We start from the raw sequence: 15,958 nt of genomic DNA, 5'->3' as shown, positions 1-15,958 counted from the left end.
AATTCTCCTGCCTGAGCCTCCTGAGTAGCTGGGATTACAGGCACGCGCCACTATGCCCAACTAATTTTTTGTATTTTTAGTAGAGACGGGGTTTCACCACGTTGACCAGGATGGTCTCGATCTCTTGACATCGTGATCCACCCACCTCGGCCTCCCAAAGTGCTGGGATTACAGGCTTGAGCCACCGCGCCCGGCCTTGCAGTTTTATTCTTTTTCGAGCCCCGTTGATTTTCTGGAGCCCTCATCCAGTGCTAATATAAAACCCAGCAGGCTTCTCAGCAGGAGCAAGTGGGTCAGCCTGGGAGTATTTTTGAAAGGAAGGTGTACAAATCTTTTAAAAAGTCTATCTTAGACAAACAGTATGGAACTGGAGAAAAACAGTCAGCAATTCTGACAATGCCCTGGACATTTGTGGTTCTACAGAGAACTCAATTCTGATCACGTTCTGTTCCCTCAATTGTGAATATAACCATCCCTTTCAGGAATGTCTACCCCGATTCCAAAGCTTAAGCAGATTAAGGATAAAAATTTAATGTACGAGTGCTGCAGCCTTCCATAAAAATAAATAAATAAATAAATAAAAATCTTTGCTGTTTGCTTCTTTTTCTCCTGTGTAGAATATTTCTTTATACCTCAATGGAAAAATAATTTCAAGACTATAGAAGGCTTAACATTGGCAAAGCTACATAACTATGGAGCTGACACTGAGAAGCAGATTAAAGTATCAAAATACATTTACCTTCTTTCCATCCTTCCTTCCTATGCAGCTGGTTTATCTTAAGAGGCAAAGGTTCTCCTAAGTGTGAAGTGTTATTGCAGATGTGTGTGCCTGGGCATGAGCCATCAGGTAGGAAAGGTGCAAGACTTCACCTTTCATTGTAATATTAAGGATGTAATGTTAGCGATGGTGTACAAGGAGCCTGAAGCATTTTGTAAAAATGCAAAAGTGAAAAAGCGTAGCCACCACCTTCCTCCACATACATAGGATGATCATGTCAACAATTTCAATGCAATTCAACAGGATTTTTAAAAACTAGACAAAGTGATTCCAAGTTTAAATGGAAAATAAAACATGAGATACCAAACAATATTTGAAACAGAAGGAGAATAAAATCTCAGAAAGGGATGGCTGTGGTTCCATATAATAGTGATGAAGAAACCGTAAGTAATGTTTTCAAAAGGGCTAGCAGGTGATGGCAGAAAAGTGAAGAAGAAGAAAATTTCCTGGAGCACAGAAGTCCCCTTAAGAAGGCAGCTTGGGGCCAGGCACAGCGGCTCATGTCTGTAATCCGATCACTTTGGGAGGCCAAGGCAGGAGGATTGCTTGAGCTCAGGAGACTGAGACCAGCCTGGGCAACATGGTGAAACCGCGTCTCTATAAAAATGCAAAAATTAGCCAGGCATGGTGGTGTGCTCCTATAGTCCCAGCCATTCAGGAGCCTGAGGTAGAAGATTGCTTGAGCCCAAGAGGCAGCTTGGGTTTGGGGGCACTGATTGACTTAGCAGAAAAGCAGCAACTTTTCACTGTTTGAAAGACCACATGGCCATGAGTGACTACTCCAATTTTATGAAGAGAATTTAGTGACTCAAAAGTAAGCGAACATTTTTTAAATGACAAACTCTAGGGCCACAGAGGGAATGGGTACTCAGTTCCCCCTGGATCCTGTCTCACCAGTTAACAGCAGATCCTGCTCCTCAGTTAACAGTGCATCATACTTTCTGTTCATTAAAGCCTCCAAGTCATCAAGGAAAGTTGAAATTGTAATTCAGCTGTTTCCCGAGCACTGACCATGTGTCAGTCACTCTGCTAAGCATCTCATGTACATTCTCTCATTTAATCCTCAGAACAATTCACAAAGCATGTCAAATAGCCCCATTTTAGAGACACAGACATTAAAACTCGAAGATTTGCTGCTGCTGTGGCTGCTGCCCGAGCACACAGTGTTAGTCAGTGCCAGACCTGGAATCTTGACTCCAAAGTCCATGCTCTTACTCTCTAAGTTGCACCCAATTTAAAAACTCAAGGAAATACAGAATATAGTCTAGAAAATACAGTTAATAAGACACATCTAGTGCCATGGGTTTCTCATACCATTCTCCAGTAAAAGGATCCAGGGTTCCTTAGAGAAATGATAAATTCTAGGAATTAGTCTAGGATTATACATTTCCTGGGGCCAAAAATAATCAATATAAGCCTGGAGCATCTTGTAGTGCCAGAAAGTAAATGCTCAAACAAAAATTCAATGACAGGCATATGTCAAAGGAACATAAGAGTCAATTCAAAGCACCCAATGGCCAAAGCTGGAACCATGTGAGCAACAAAATAAATAAAATAATATTGAATTATAACCCAAAGCATAAAAGAAATATACAAGAGTCCATACTGATATGGAATAAATAATTGAACAAATACATTGGGGGAAAAAGACAAATCTCCCATGCATAACAATTCAAATAATTTATGTAGATAGCTCCACCCTCAAGGAGGTAGAGTGTAACTCCTTATACAGAGAACTTTAGCGGGGGCTGTGTGGAGCGCATTCTTTCCAGAGAGCACAGTGTGGAAAGGGAGGGAAAAAGAGGAAATTTACAATAGAGAAACCCAGTGATCAAGGTCAGCATCAACAGTCACAAATCATGTTGAGGGTGTGTGCCCTGAATACCATGTGCTGAGAATGTTACTTTACCTCTGTGTTCCTCCTCTCTGAAACCCAGCACCCCAGTCTAATTATAGGAAAAAGTATCAGACAAATCCCAACTGAGCGACTGAGGGCCATTCTACAAAATAACTGACCAGTACTCCTTAAAACTGTCAAAGTCATCAAAAACAAGGAAAATCAGAGAAAAATTGCAGCCTTGAGAAGCCTAAGGAGACAGGCCTACTAAATATAACATAGCACCTGGGATGGGCTCCTGGAGCAGAAGAAGGACATAACATACAACCTAAGGAGAGCCTCAACTTTCAGTTAATAATAATTTATCAATATCAGTTAATTAATGTCACAAATACCACACTAATGTAAGATGTCAGTAATAGTTGAAACTGGATGTGGTCTGTACTATCTTTGTAGTTTTTCTGGAAAACTAAAACTGTTCTAAAATAAAAGTTTATTTAAAAGTACAACTGAAATAAAAAGCACTTAAAGGTTAGACTTTTCTACATTAAAAAAAAAAAAACAAAAACAGCTATCCAAAATGTTTCATTCCTGGCCAGGCATGGTGGCTCATGTCTGTAAAACCAGTACTTTGGGAGGCCGAGGCAGGCGGATCACTTGAGGCCAGGAGTTCGAGACCAGCCTGGCCAACGTGGTGAAACCCCATCTCTACAAAAAAATACAAAAATTAGCTGGGTATGGTGGTGCACACCTGTAATCCCAGCTACTCAGGAGGCTGAGACATGAGAATTGTTTGAACTTGGGAGGCGGAGGTTGCAGTGAGCCCAGATCATACTACTGCACTGCAGCCTGGAAGACAGAGTGAGAACCTGTCTCATTAAATAAATAAATAAATACACAGTGTTTCATTCCTGGGGTTCTAGTGTTAAATCCAATTCCCTTTGAGCAAAAGTATTTGAGGAGAAATTAGTTACCGCCTCAGACTAGTTAACATTACAACCTATTTGGTCACTAACTTGTGGTGTGACTTAGACCAATTACTAAGTCTAGGCAAATTTGCCTTGATGTAAATGAGGACAGTGAAATCTGTCACCTTCCTGAATATTGCTGTGCTGGGAAACTGAAAGATGGGGAAGTTTTTAAAAAGTCCAGATTGAAAGTTCCAGTCCCTTTCTGATGTGCTGGCTAATAATACAGGGCTAAATGCTTTGTCAGCAACACGGGGGAAATCCCTTTCTTCAACAGTAATCCTTTTCCTTTAACCATAAGCTGTTTTCCACTTGTCCCCAATCACTTCTCTCTTTTTTTGCTTGTTCGTTTATTAAGAGTAATGAAACACGTGAACCAACAAGGAGTCCAAAAGCCCTAGACAGGAATGAGGAAGGGTCTTTGTCCTTGTAAAACGTTAAGAACAGGTTTGGCTATAGAAGGAGAAAGAAATGGATCACAGCAAAGGAAGGGGAGGCTGTGGCAACAGGGAGTTCACAGGGTAAGAAGCCAAGGCTGAAAGAGAGGTGGCTTTGCAGTATTCAGAACCCAGTGGAGGGCCGGGTGTGGTGGCTCACACCTGTAATGCCAGCACTTTGGGAGGCCAAGGTGGGCGGATCACTTGAGGTCAGGAGTTTAAGACCAGCCCGGCCAACACGGTGAAACCCCATCTCTACTAAAAATACAAGAATTAGCCGGGCGTGGTGGTGGGCGCCTGTAATCTCAGCTACTCAGGAGGCTGAGGCAAGGGAATCACTTGAACCCAGGAGGCAAAGGTTGCAGTGAGCCGAGATCACGCCACTGCACTCCAGTCTGGGTGACAGAGTGAGACTCCATCTCAAAAAAAAAAAGAGAACTCACTGGAGAGAAGTGCATACAGGAAGTGCCAGAGAGCTTCTCAAACCATTCAGCCCAGACCATTTCTTCAGCATGTAGGTGACTCTGGCCCCCATTCATCCATCCTGGAGCACTGTGTGTGAATCTGACCACCACAGTTGAAGAGGGATAAGAGATAGGGAGGGTGACCAGGATAAGGAGAGTAGTGGTCAATCATATCAGGAGCTTCCCATCCCAGAAGGTGTTCACATTTAGGGACTGGCAAGAGTATTGAGAGTCCTCAAGGACCACATAAAAGTTAAAATCACAAAAAGGTTGAAAGTTCCTTCAAGCTCTACGGTCCTGTAAGTCCAGGAATAGTAGAAGGATCTAGAGAGAAGAGACGCCTTGGAGAGAAGGGGCAAGAAAAGGTCTGACAGCTGACACACACAGGAGAGCATTCTAGTCTCTCTTCACCCAGCCACAGACTAGGCCACTTGGGAAAGTCACCCATGGATTTCCTTCCTCTCTCTCATGTGTAAATACACAAGATGCCATCAGAGGCCTAGAGAATCTTGTGGAATAGGCCGAGTCCATTTCATTTTATCTTCCTACTCAAGGTCCTTTCAAAGATAGGGATCCCCGATTCTCCTGGATTTCAACAAGCAAACACATCTTTCAGAAAATAATACAGACTAATGCTTCCCTTTCAGTGGAAGGGAATTTAAGAAGACCAGAGGATTAGGCCATAAAAAGGAAGTACTGATATAAGCTACAGTGGGATGAACTTTGAAAACATGCTGTGCAAAGGAAGCCAGTCACCAAAGGCCATATACTATGCGATGCCATTGATACAAAAGCCCAGGGTCAGGAAATCTATAGAGGCAAAGTGCATCTTAGGTTTGTGGGAGGAGGGGAGAATAAGAGGGTAATAGCTAAAGCACACAAGGTTTCTTTTTGAGGTGATGAAAAAGTTCTAAAACTGACTGTGGTAATGGCTATACATACCTAGGAAGATACTAAAAATCACTGAATTGTACATTTAAATGGATGAATTGTGTGGCATATGAATTATGTCACAATAAAGCTGCTTTTTAAAAAAGAAGAACCTACAGAAGGGTGGCTGGATGACTCCAAAGCCCACAGCATCTTGATGAGAGGCACTGCCCTCACCACTGTGACCTGCCCCCGTGGGTCATGGTCCTTCCAGACCTCAGGAAACCCAAGGGACTCCGGAGGCCCAATTCTCAACTACAGCACCTGGAGTGGTGTCTTGCCACAAAAGATACAGACAGCAAGACAGTTTGACAGCTCTAACCATGAGAGACACCTGCAGAAGCTGCTACAGAGCCCAGAAATAGCCCAGGTTTGCCCACTGGACTAGGGTCCCCCTCTGAACTGGAGCCTCTTCAGCTGTCCCCACTAGAGAGATACACACAGGACGCTGGACAAGAGGAAAAGAGAGGCCATTTTCTCAGCCTCTTCCGCCCAAAGGCCCTCCCAGTTCGTGGTTTCCTGGACTCAGCAGCCCAGGGCCTGTCCCCAATCATGGAGGGAAGAAGGCAGCTTCACTGGTTTATTCGCTGACCTCATCTCCCTCTCCCCTACAGCCCACCCTGCTTGCTCTCTTTCCTTTAACACATCACATACACTCATTGCTTCGCGCACTCTTTCCCAAAGAGTCCCCTCCCTCTCCTCCTTCAAATCTTGGTTCAAATGTCCCTTTCTCTGCCCAGGCCACCTCATTTACAGTTCTAACCCCAATCTTCCTTACCCTTCTTTATTGTTTTTCCATAGCACATGTCATACCAGGGACTCTCCTTATTAAGTGTATATTACCTGCTATTACCAGGCCTCCTTGTTCACAATACAGCTTCTTTTAGCCTCCAGAGCCCAGTTGGAGAGCCAAGAGGCTGTGATTAACTACCTTCCCATCCCCTTTAGATAATGAGTCTGCAGCATCAAATCTAATAGATCCGTCACCCCTAACCTTTTCCACCTTTGCTTCCAAAGGGTACACCTCAGAGGATCTGGGGAGAGCTGGCTCCTCCTTCCAGTTTTGCTCACCTCCTCTAAGAACAATGCCTTCTCCTGGCCACCTGGATTTTCTTTTTTAAGGGACACCTGCAACCTGTTTTCACATGTTATCCCTACTAAAACATCATAAAGTCGGCTGAGAAAATACAAGTAAACCCATTTGCCAACATGGTAACTGTACCTCCTCTCATTTAGTGATTCCTTATTTACTTACTGCTTTCCTTTACAGGACCATAAACTCCTGGAGAGCAGAGACGAGGTGTGTCCTGCTCACCATGGAGAACACATTAGGTGCACAATATCCACTGGAGTGCAGTAGTAAAGACTCATCAATTGTGTCTATTATCATCATTATGTGGTTTGTCCTGGATGTCCGTGAGTGAGCCACTTCCCAAGGGTGTACACCCATAAACCAGAAGGGAACCCAAAAGCAGCCAAAAAAGACGCCTGGCACCTTTGATGGGTACATTTACCCAGTGATCGTCAACTCTCCCCATTCCCCAAAGTTCTGCAAAGGACGCAGGAAAAGTAAAATTTAAGGAATAGTGCTCCTAGATCCGTAGCAAAGTTCTGGACCAAAACACAAAGCCTGGGACGGGTGGAGTAACGGGGCTTGGGAAGCTGTCCCAGGGGCCCTAGCTGACCTCTCCGAACCACCTAGGACTGCCTGAGCGCCCCCTGTGGGTTCATGGAGCCCAGGAGACGCGTCTGGCCGCGTAGACCGTGCACACCACTCGCCCTCTGCTTCTCTCAACTCGCCTCTCGCTTCAGAGTCGGAGGACCAGGGGAAGACGCTCAGACACTCCGAGGGCCAGAGGTGAAGGGAGCGAAGGAGACTCAGAAGAAGGGGGAGCCCCAGGCAGGGGCTGAAGAGAATCGCGCAACAGGCTGAGGCGGGAAACGTGGGAAAGTTGGGGCTGGAAGTTTGCGACGCGAAACAGAGAAAAGAGCAGAAAGGACGCAAGATCCCCGCACTGAAGACGCAAACGCGAGCCCGGGAGCGCGCCCCTAAGGGTGCTGGGGGCGAGAGAGGGGCCGGGGGCCCAGGTGGGGCGCGCGGCGCCTGCCTACCCACCTGAGGCTGCCATGCCGCCGGGCGCCGCTCACATCCCCGGCTCGCTGCGTGGCCCGGGCCTGGGCCGGGACCAACGGCGTCCTGGCGCTGGCAGGAGGGGAAGCCGGCTTCGCGCAGGACCGGCCGCTGCTCTGACGCTTCCTCCCGCCGGGCAGCCCGGCCTCGCCGCGAGGGCGTGTCCACAGGGTCCGCCCCGCCTGCTGGGCTCGGCCCGCGGCACCTGCACCCGCGGCCGTTGGGGAGGGGAAGTGAGAAGCCCAGGCCGGCCGCCGGCCAGCACCCCCCCACACAGCCCCCTGCTCAGGGGTAGAGAGGAGGCCGGGGCTTCGCGCCACGTGCGCCCCACTCCTCGGGAAACCAGCCCTGATCTGCCACCAAAGGGCAGCCAGGGGTGGAGAGGGAGTGAGGAGGGGTCAGAGGGGGAGTGTCGGGGTGCCAGGCTTCTGGGCGCCGGGCAGGGCGGGGGGACGTGAGCACCAGCTGTCCAAGCCACCTCCTCATCCCCTGGGGCTCTGTCCCTAAGCCCCTGCTGCCCCAGCAGGAAAGGGGAGGGGACAGGAAGGGGAAGAGAAGGGCTGGGCACCTGGCCCTGGGTGCTCGGGTTGCCCTTGCGTGCCCTCCTGCGACCTTTGTGCAGTTCCTTGGATCTGGTCTCCTGATGGCACATGAACATTGATTGTAATCTCACATGATAAGTGTAAGATTAAATAGCGTTTCTCTGCCATTCATTTCCTATGTTGCTCTCTGCTGGGCCCGGCGTTTAGCCCCTTACACACGTTTTGCATTGTATCCTCACAGAAAGCCTCTGAGGTAGCGCCTATCACTATCTGTACATTAGAGCCGAAGAAACAAGCCAAATACCTTGCTCAGGCTTCCACAGAGAATAAAAGCTCCTGGAGGTTCAGTACCAAGCCAGTCTGCTTCAGAGCTAACGCTCTTGCTTAACCTTTGTCTTCACCTGTCCTCTCCTTGGACTCCTCCCTTTGCCGGCTACTGAAATTCACCTAAATAGCACATGCCCTTGGAGTTCTCAACAATCCAGGGGCTAGAGGATGGAACCAGACAGCAGATATGAGGGAAGGTTAGGGCTCGTCTAGGTGGAAATAAATGAAATGGATCTAAGAATGGGAATATCAGGATGAGGCCATGCATTCATTTTCTACTGTTGCCATAATAAATTAATACACATTTAGTGGCTTAAAACAACGCCAACTTATTATTTTACAGTTCTGTAGCTCGGAAGTGTGACATGAGTCTCCATGGGCTAAAATCAAGGTAGAGGCTGGGTTGGATTTCTTTCTGCCAAATAGAAGGGAATCCATTTCCTTGGCTTTTTCAGCTTCTAGAAGCCATCCATATTCCTTGGCTCATGACCCTCTTGTTCCATCTTCAAAGCCAAATGGCCATGCTTCTGTCATGACATCTTTCTCTGACTCTCTTCTATCTCCCTCTTCCAGTTTTAAGGACCCTAGTGATTACATTGGGTCCTCCTGGATAGGCCAGGAAAATCTCCCTTTCTGGACAACCTTGCCTGAACACTGGTCTTCCTGACTACCCCCTTCCTTCTCTCCCCGAAGCTTCTCTGCCTCTTCACAAGTCCCTGAGCCTGGCTAGTTTGTGTTCTTTGTCAGAGACATTTCTGCTGAGGGTGCATCTGTCCATTCAAGGTCAACTCCCTTGGCGTTCTCACTGTTCGAATGCATGTTCCTCCCTTCCAGCTCTGGATGTTAGGGAGAAAGGGCCCTTTCTTTCCTTCTAACCAAGTTCATCTGGACAACTTTTAACCTAAAGGATATTTTAACTTGTTAAACCATTAGAAGCCCCCTCCAGGTGCAGGTAAGGTTTTGGGTGCCAGGTCAGCTATCCAAACTCTGCTCCTATTCCTGCAATAGCACTGACCTCTCAAATTGGGGCAAAATGAGGACTCAGAGGCCAGCAGTCCCTTGGTGAGAGGACATGACTAGTCCCTGACTCTGGCAATTTCACTGTTTCTTTGTAGAGCAGGTAGAGCCAGATTAGGGGAAGGAATGTCTGTTTGGTGTTGTACCTCCATTTGGCAGGTTTTGCAGAATGGGAGTGGTAGGGATGGGCAGGCGAGCAGCTGCCCCTCTGGAAGGCCCTGCTCCGCCCCCGGGCACTGGCTCTCCTGAGCAGGCTCTGCAGTCGGTCCCTGTTGCACTGGGTGGTAGTCTAATGGGCTTGAGGAAAAATGGAGAACCCGACCTCGACTGCTGCCCTACCGCTCGGGTTGGCCTGGCAAAAGGGAGAGGTTGGAGAGGTAAACATGTGTCATCTAAGGAACGGGGGCCTGAGGGCAGGGCGGCAGGAATCCCTGCTTCTTACATCTTCAGGATGTTATTTCATAGTCTCTCAGACCTGGGGATCAGAGCCTTTTCCCTGGTTAGCAAAACCTCGCTTTCTAGGACAAAATGTGAAGGTGGAGGAGTGTGTCACCATAGATACTCATGATCCATCTTAATTCTCTTACCTATCCTATGAGGAAGGCACTAAGAGTACACACATTTTACATATAAGAAGTTAAGCAACTTTTGCCCAAGGGCACACAGCTAGTAATTGCAGCACTGAGTTTTGAACCTGGACAGTCTGGCTTCAGAGCCCGTGCTTCTGCCACTAGATTAGGTGGTAAATGCTTGAAGCAGGCCCTGCTATGACATAAGGGCCCCACAAGTCACCACCAGCCTTTGTTGGCATCACCTCACATTGCAGGTAGACAGTAGCTCTCTGTCACCTGTGAGCTCTCCTGCTCTGTCAGAATTGCCTTACTCTCACGAAGGACAAACATCCGTAAAAGTCCCCACCTTGGAGCACCCCTCATCCCCCACCTCCCTGCCTACCTCTCTGTCAGTGTCCTGTGAGACCATCAGTGTCTTGATGGCAGGGCTGTCCACACAGTGAATGTTTAATTGCTTTGTTTGTTTTTAAAATTATCAAGGCCAACCTGCTCATTTTACAGATGAAGATACTGATATACAAGCCGAATGAACTGCCCAAGCTCCCACAGCTTTCAGTCAAAGGACTTGTTCTTTGTTTTGTTTGGCAGAGCAAGAGGACTCAGGCATGTTCATATGGATACGGTAGAGTGCGTGAAGACTGGACTCCGTAGGACTGGCAGGTGGCAGGTAGGACATCACAGGTGGGGACAGGGAAAAGGAGTTTGAGGGCACCAGTGCCTGTTTTTGCCTTGTGAACGCCCTGGCTTTATAAAGACTCTTGCCCTTCCTGCCCTTCCTGTCTGCCTGAGACGGTCTCAGCTCAATAGGGCATCATATCAAAACTCGATGCAGGTAATTTGGGAACATTTGTAGCTTTTAGGAACTGTATTCTTGCAGATGAAACCTCGAAGCCTAGCCCTCCTTCCCTGCTCACCGAAACGGCCACTCTCCATGAAGGCCCTGCCACAGCCTATGGTTCCTTCCTTGGGCCATTTTGAGTAATGGCAGTGCCCATTTCCAGGCCCTGGACCTCAAGTTCAGAGAAATAAAATGTTGGGTATCCATTACGTGGCTCTGATAAGGTAATTCACCTGACTCATGGCCACTGGGCTAGTAAGTATCAAAGCTAGATTTTGAATTCGAATCCATTTATTATGCCAGAATTGCCTCCCTTGTCATGTGTTGTGATTTAGAAGCCATGACAGCTGTCTCATGGCCATTGTTCTCATGGCAGCTCAGGACAACATCCTAGAGCAGTTATGCCACCTTGCTGACTCATAATGAGCATGTAGTCACCTCAGAACGCCAGTTCTTTTTCATGTAACTTGTAGAAGCCATGACTTTCCCTCTGCCACACCACAGTTGTACAGTTGTGTTTGCTTTGTTGATGGGGGTGCTTGGAACCCAACTGCAACAATTTAATACTTAATTAAGCATACAGGCCAGGAGCAGTGGCTCATCACTGTAATCCCAGCACTTTGGGAGGCCGAGGTGGGTGGATGACCTGAGGTCAGGAGTTCAAGACCAGCCTGGCCAAAATGGTAAAACCCTGTCTCTACTAAAAATACAAAAATTAGCCAGGCGTGGTGGCAGACCCCTGTAATCTCAGCTACTTGGGAGTCTGAGGCACAAGAATCACTTGAACCTGGGAGGCAGAGGTTGCAGTGACCAGAAATCAAGCCATTGCACTCCAGCCTTGGTAACAGAGTGAGACTCCATCTCAAAAAAGAAAACCAACAGCAACAGCAATAAACATTATATGTTAGATTGGAGCCAGTGTTCCAGCCTGTCAAGATTGTTCCAACTCAGGATTCCATCACTGATGGCAGAATTTAACAACTGGTCTACCAAAAATAACTTTAGCAACAAGAATAAGAAGTGTCACAGAGATTGCTCACTGCCCACCTAATATTTATTCTCCCCTAATTTCTTAGGAACAGAATTCCAATTTTATTTGGGGACCACAATGTGCTCCACTAAAAGACCATTCCTCAGCCTCTCTTGCAACTTAGAGGAGGCTGATAAGGTGTAAATGGAAGTCATTGGCTGGGTTGTCTCAGAAAATTCTTTATAAGAGACTTAACTCTGCTGACAGACACCCTTCTGCTTGTCTCCCTCTCTTTTACTTCCTGCCTGTAATGTGAATGTGATGGCTGGAGCTCCAACGGCCCTCTTAGATCATGTGGTGACCATATGGATAGACCCCATACACTAAAGATGGCAGAGCAGAAAGCTGGGCCGAGCCTGATTCCCTGATGACCAAGGAGCTCCCAAACAAGCTCCAGTTTTCACATATCTGACATCCTTTACAGGAGAGGAAAAACAAATACGTCTCTGCCTTGATAGCCATGATTATCTGGTGTTCTGCTCTGTGTAGCCAAACCTAATTCTTTACTGATAAAGGAACGGAAGCTAGCATTTGTTGAGCACCTACTATGACTCTTGAGCTCTCTTATGCTATCTCAGTTAATTCTCATAATAATTCTGCATGATAGGTGTTCACAGAGGAAGAAACTGAGAGTAAGTAAGATTAGATCATGTTTCCTGGGTCATTCAGCAGGTAGCAGACCTGGACTTTGATCAAACCCAGATCAGGGCTAGGAGTGATGACTCATGCCTGGAATCGTGCCTTTGGGAGACTGAGGTGGGCAGATCACCTGAAGTCAGGAGTTCGAGACCAGCCTGGACAACGTGGAGAAACCCCATCTCTACTAAAAATACAAAAATTAGCTGGGTGTGGTGGTGCATGCCTGTAATTCCAGCTACTCAGGAGGCTGAGAGAGGAGAATTGCTTAAAACCTGGGAGGAGAAGGTGGCAGTGAGCCGAGATTGCACCACTGCACTCCAGCTTAGGCAACAGAGCGAGACTCTGTCCCAAAACAATAGCAACAACAAAACCCAGATCAGCCTGAGCCCAGAGTCCATGATCTTCCCATAGTTCAGTAACAGCACAGTGACATATTGAGTGGCTTCCAGAGAGTTGATTTGAAAGTACTCCCTGAGGACATGTGGTGTCAAGTGGGGGCCACTGTGAATCCTAGGCACTTCAAGTCATGTGCAGATGGTGACTTCATTTGTGCATGAATGCATATCTTGCATATTTTCTACTTCTGCCTTTTGAGGTGCTGAAGCAGAAAGTCTAGGCAGCTGTGACAAAAAATTTTAGGACTTGGCTTCATAGACTCTTAGAGTGTTAGAGCTGGAAAACGCCCTAAGAGGTCATTATTGGACACGTGGAAACTAAGGCCAAGAGAGGCAAAGTGACCTTTTAACACCATAGTTTGAGTTGGAGGTAGAACCAGGACTAGAACCCTGGTCCCTATTCCTAATCTGGTGCTTTTTTGCTATATCCAACCACCTACTTTCTCCCTACCAGTACCTTCAAAAAGCAACTGTAGAAAATCTTTTCTTGATCTGATGCTTTAATTTTGCAGTTCTTCTCTGTAAATCCCAGTTCAACCAAACCTTGAACTTCTTACATAAACCTCACTTGGTCGTGATCTATCATTTTTTTGATATACTGCCAATTTGCTAATATTTTGTTAAAATTTTTTGCAAGTATATTCATGGGAGATATTGGTCTGTAATTTTCTTCTTTGTAATGTCTTTTGTCAGTTTTTGGTATCAGGGTTAATCTAGCCTCATAAAAGGAGTGTGGAAGCATCCCTTCTCCTCTATTTTCTGATAGACAAAGATCAGTGTTTCCTTAATGTTTGATAGAATTAGCCAATAAAACTCTCTAGGTTTAAGTTTTTCTTTGTGAGATTCTGCTAGAAATTTCAATTTCCTCAATAGATATGAGGCTATTCAGATTTTACATTTCATCTTGTGCCAATATTAGTAAGTTGCCTTTTTCAAGAAATGTATCCATTTTATCTGTTTTTTTTAGACTGATTAACATGAAGTCACTTATAAGGTTTTCTTTTTATCTTTTTAATGTCTGTAAGATTTGTAATGATAGCTCCTCTTTTATTTCTTTTTTGAATTTTTAATTTTTGTGAGCACATAGTAGGTGTATATATTTATGGGGTACATGAGATATTTCCTCTTTCATTTCTGATACTGGCAATTAGTGTTTTCTCTCTCTTTTTCTCTCTCTTTCTCTCTCTCTCTCTCTCTCGTGTGTGTATGTGTGTGTCTGTGTGTGTCTGTCTCTATCAATCTAGATAGATGTTTGTCAAGTTTCTCGATCTTTCCAAATAACTAGTTTTTGGTTTTTTAAATTTTTCTATTGTTTGTTTTCCACTTGACTGGTTTCTGGTCTTGTCTCTGTTATTTCCTTCCTTTTACTTTAGTAAGTTTAAGGTTCACTTTGCTCTTATATAGCAAAAGTTGAATCTTTGGCCACTGATTTTATTCCTTCCATCTTTTCTAATGTAAGCATTTAAAGTTCTAAATTTCCCCAATTCAGTAGTTTTGCTGTATCTCCAAAATTTTGATATACTTTCATTGTAGCTTAGTTCAACATATTTTGATGTCCCCTGTGATTTCTTCTTTGAGCCACAGTTATTTAAAAGTGAGTTAAGCTGAGCACAGTGCCCTGTAATCCCAGGACTTTGGGAAGCCAAGACAGGAGGATCACTTGAACTCAGGAGTTCAAGGCCAGCCTGGGCAAAATGGTGAGACCTTGTCTCTATAAAAAATTTAAAAAATAAAAAAATTAGCCAGGCCTGGTGGTGTGTGCCTGTAGTACCAGCTACTTGAGAGGCTGAGATGGAAGGATTGCTTGAGCCCAGGAAGTCGAGGCTGCAGTGAGTTAAGATTAAGTCACCATACTCCAGCCTGGGTGACAGAGTGAGACCCTGTCTCAAAAATAATAATAAATAATAAAAAATGAGTTAATATTTATATATTTAGATTTTTAAAACATATATTATTGTTATTGATTTCTAATTTAATTATGGTCAGAAAGCAGACTGCATGAACCTTTTACATTTATTGATTTTTTTTTTGTTCAAATCTTTGTTAAAAATATAAAAGTAAAAATAAGGTTTAAAAAAGTTTACTGATACTTGTTTGATGGCCCAGCTTATGATGGATCTTGGTGAATGAGCATTTGAAAAGAACACGTGTCCTGCAGTTGCTGGGTACAGTGTCAATTAAATCAAGATGGCCGGATAATACTGGACTGTACTCGACTTTGTACGTGACACTTGTAGAGACTCTGGATCCCATTATGCCTCTGAAAAGTTTTATTTTCAAGCAGGCAATTATTTTGGCTCAACTCAAACTGCAAACTCTGTCTTCTCTACTGTGGTGGGCAGCAGCAAAACTCTGCCCAGTTTTTTCAGCTGTGACGGGCTGCTCAGAGCCTGCCCTACACAGCTATAGTTCAGAATTCGGACAGAGGTTTGGGCAGAGTTCATGCACAGGTCCTGGAGCTCTGCTCTCGCTCACTCCTTTCTGAGATAATGCCCTCCTTTCCAGGTGCTGTGTCCTTTGGTTCTCCAAGACAGTTGCACAGTATAGGATCTATCTGAATTTTAGCCACCGCATAGGGCATGACATGGGGCCTGCCCTCTGGCAAAAAGCTATAAAACTGAGAAACCCAGTGCTGTTCCTTTTTTCTTTTCTTTTCTTTTCTTTCCTTTTCTTTTTTCTTTTTTGAGACAGAGTCTCACTGTCACCCAGGCTGGAGTGCAGTGGCACAATCTTGGCTCATTGCAACCTCTGCCTCCCAGATTCAAGTGATTCTCCTGCCTCAGCATCCCCACAGCTGGGACTACAGGTGCGTGCCATCAAGCCCAGATAACTTTTGCATTTTTTAGTAGAGACAGGGTTTCACCATATTGGCCAGGCTGATCTAGAACTCCTGACCTCGTGATCCACCCACCTCGGCCTCCCAAAGTGCTAGGATTATAGGCGTGAGCCACCGTGCCTGGCTGCTGTTCCTTTCTTCTAAGTGTTGGCTCTTCTGTGTTTGTCTACTTTTTTCGTGTTCTCCATTGCCTTTAGGTTCCTGCTTTTGTTTGTTT

At 45.7% G+C, this 15,958-nt stretch overlaps 1 protein-coding gene across 2 annotated transcripts in view; it reads right to left on the bottom strand.

Moving 5' to 3' along the window:
* PIK3AP1 (phosphoinositide-3-kinase adaptor protein 1) overlaps positions 1 to 7,684 on the bottom strand; it is a 130,371-nt gene extending 122,687 nt beyond the window's left edge. For both annotated transcript variants that reach the window (XM_017502803.2, XM_017502804.2), the window contains exon 1: positions 7,531 to 7,684. In XM_017502803.2, coding sequence (XP_017358292.1) covers positions 7,531 to 7,543 — 13 coding nt within the window. In that variant the 5' untranslated portion in view covers positions 7,544 to 7,684. The remainder of the gene's footprint in view (positions 1 to 7,530) is intronic.
* Positions 7,685 to 15,958: the final 8,274 nt, after the last annotated feature.

Source organism: Cebus imitator, unplaced genomic scaffold (assembly GCF_001604975.1).
Source record: "Cebus imitator isolate Cc_AM_T3 unplaced genomic scaffold, Cebus_imitator-1.0 Scaffold299, whole genome shotgun sequence".
In the NCBI taxonomy this organism is placed as follows: domain Eukaryota; kingdom Metazoa; phylum Chordata; class Mammalia; order Primates; family Cebidae; genus Cebus; species Cebus imitator.
Note: the sequence above shows the minus strand (reverse complement) of the source record. Positions and strands in the feature narration are given on the sequence as shown.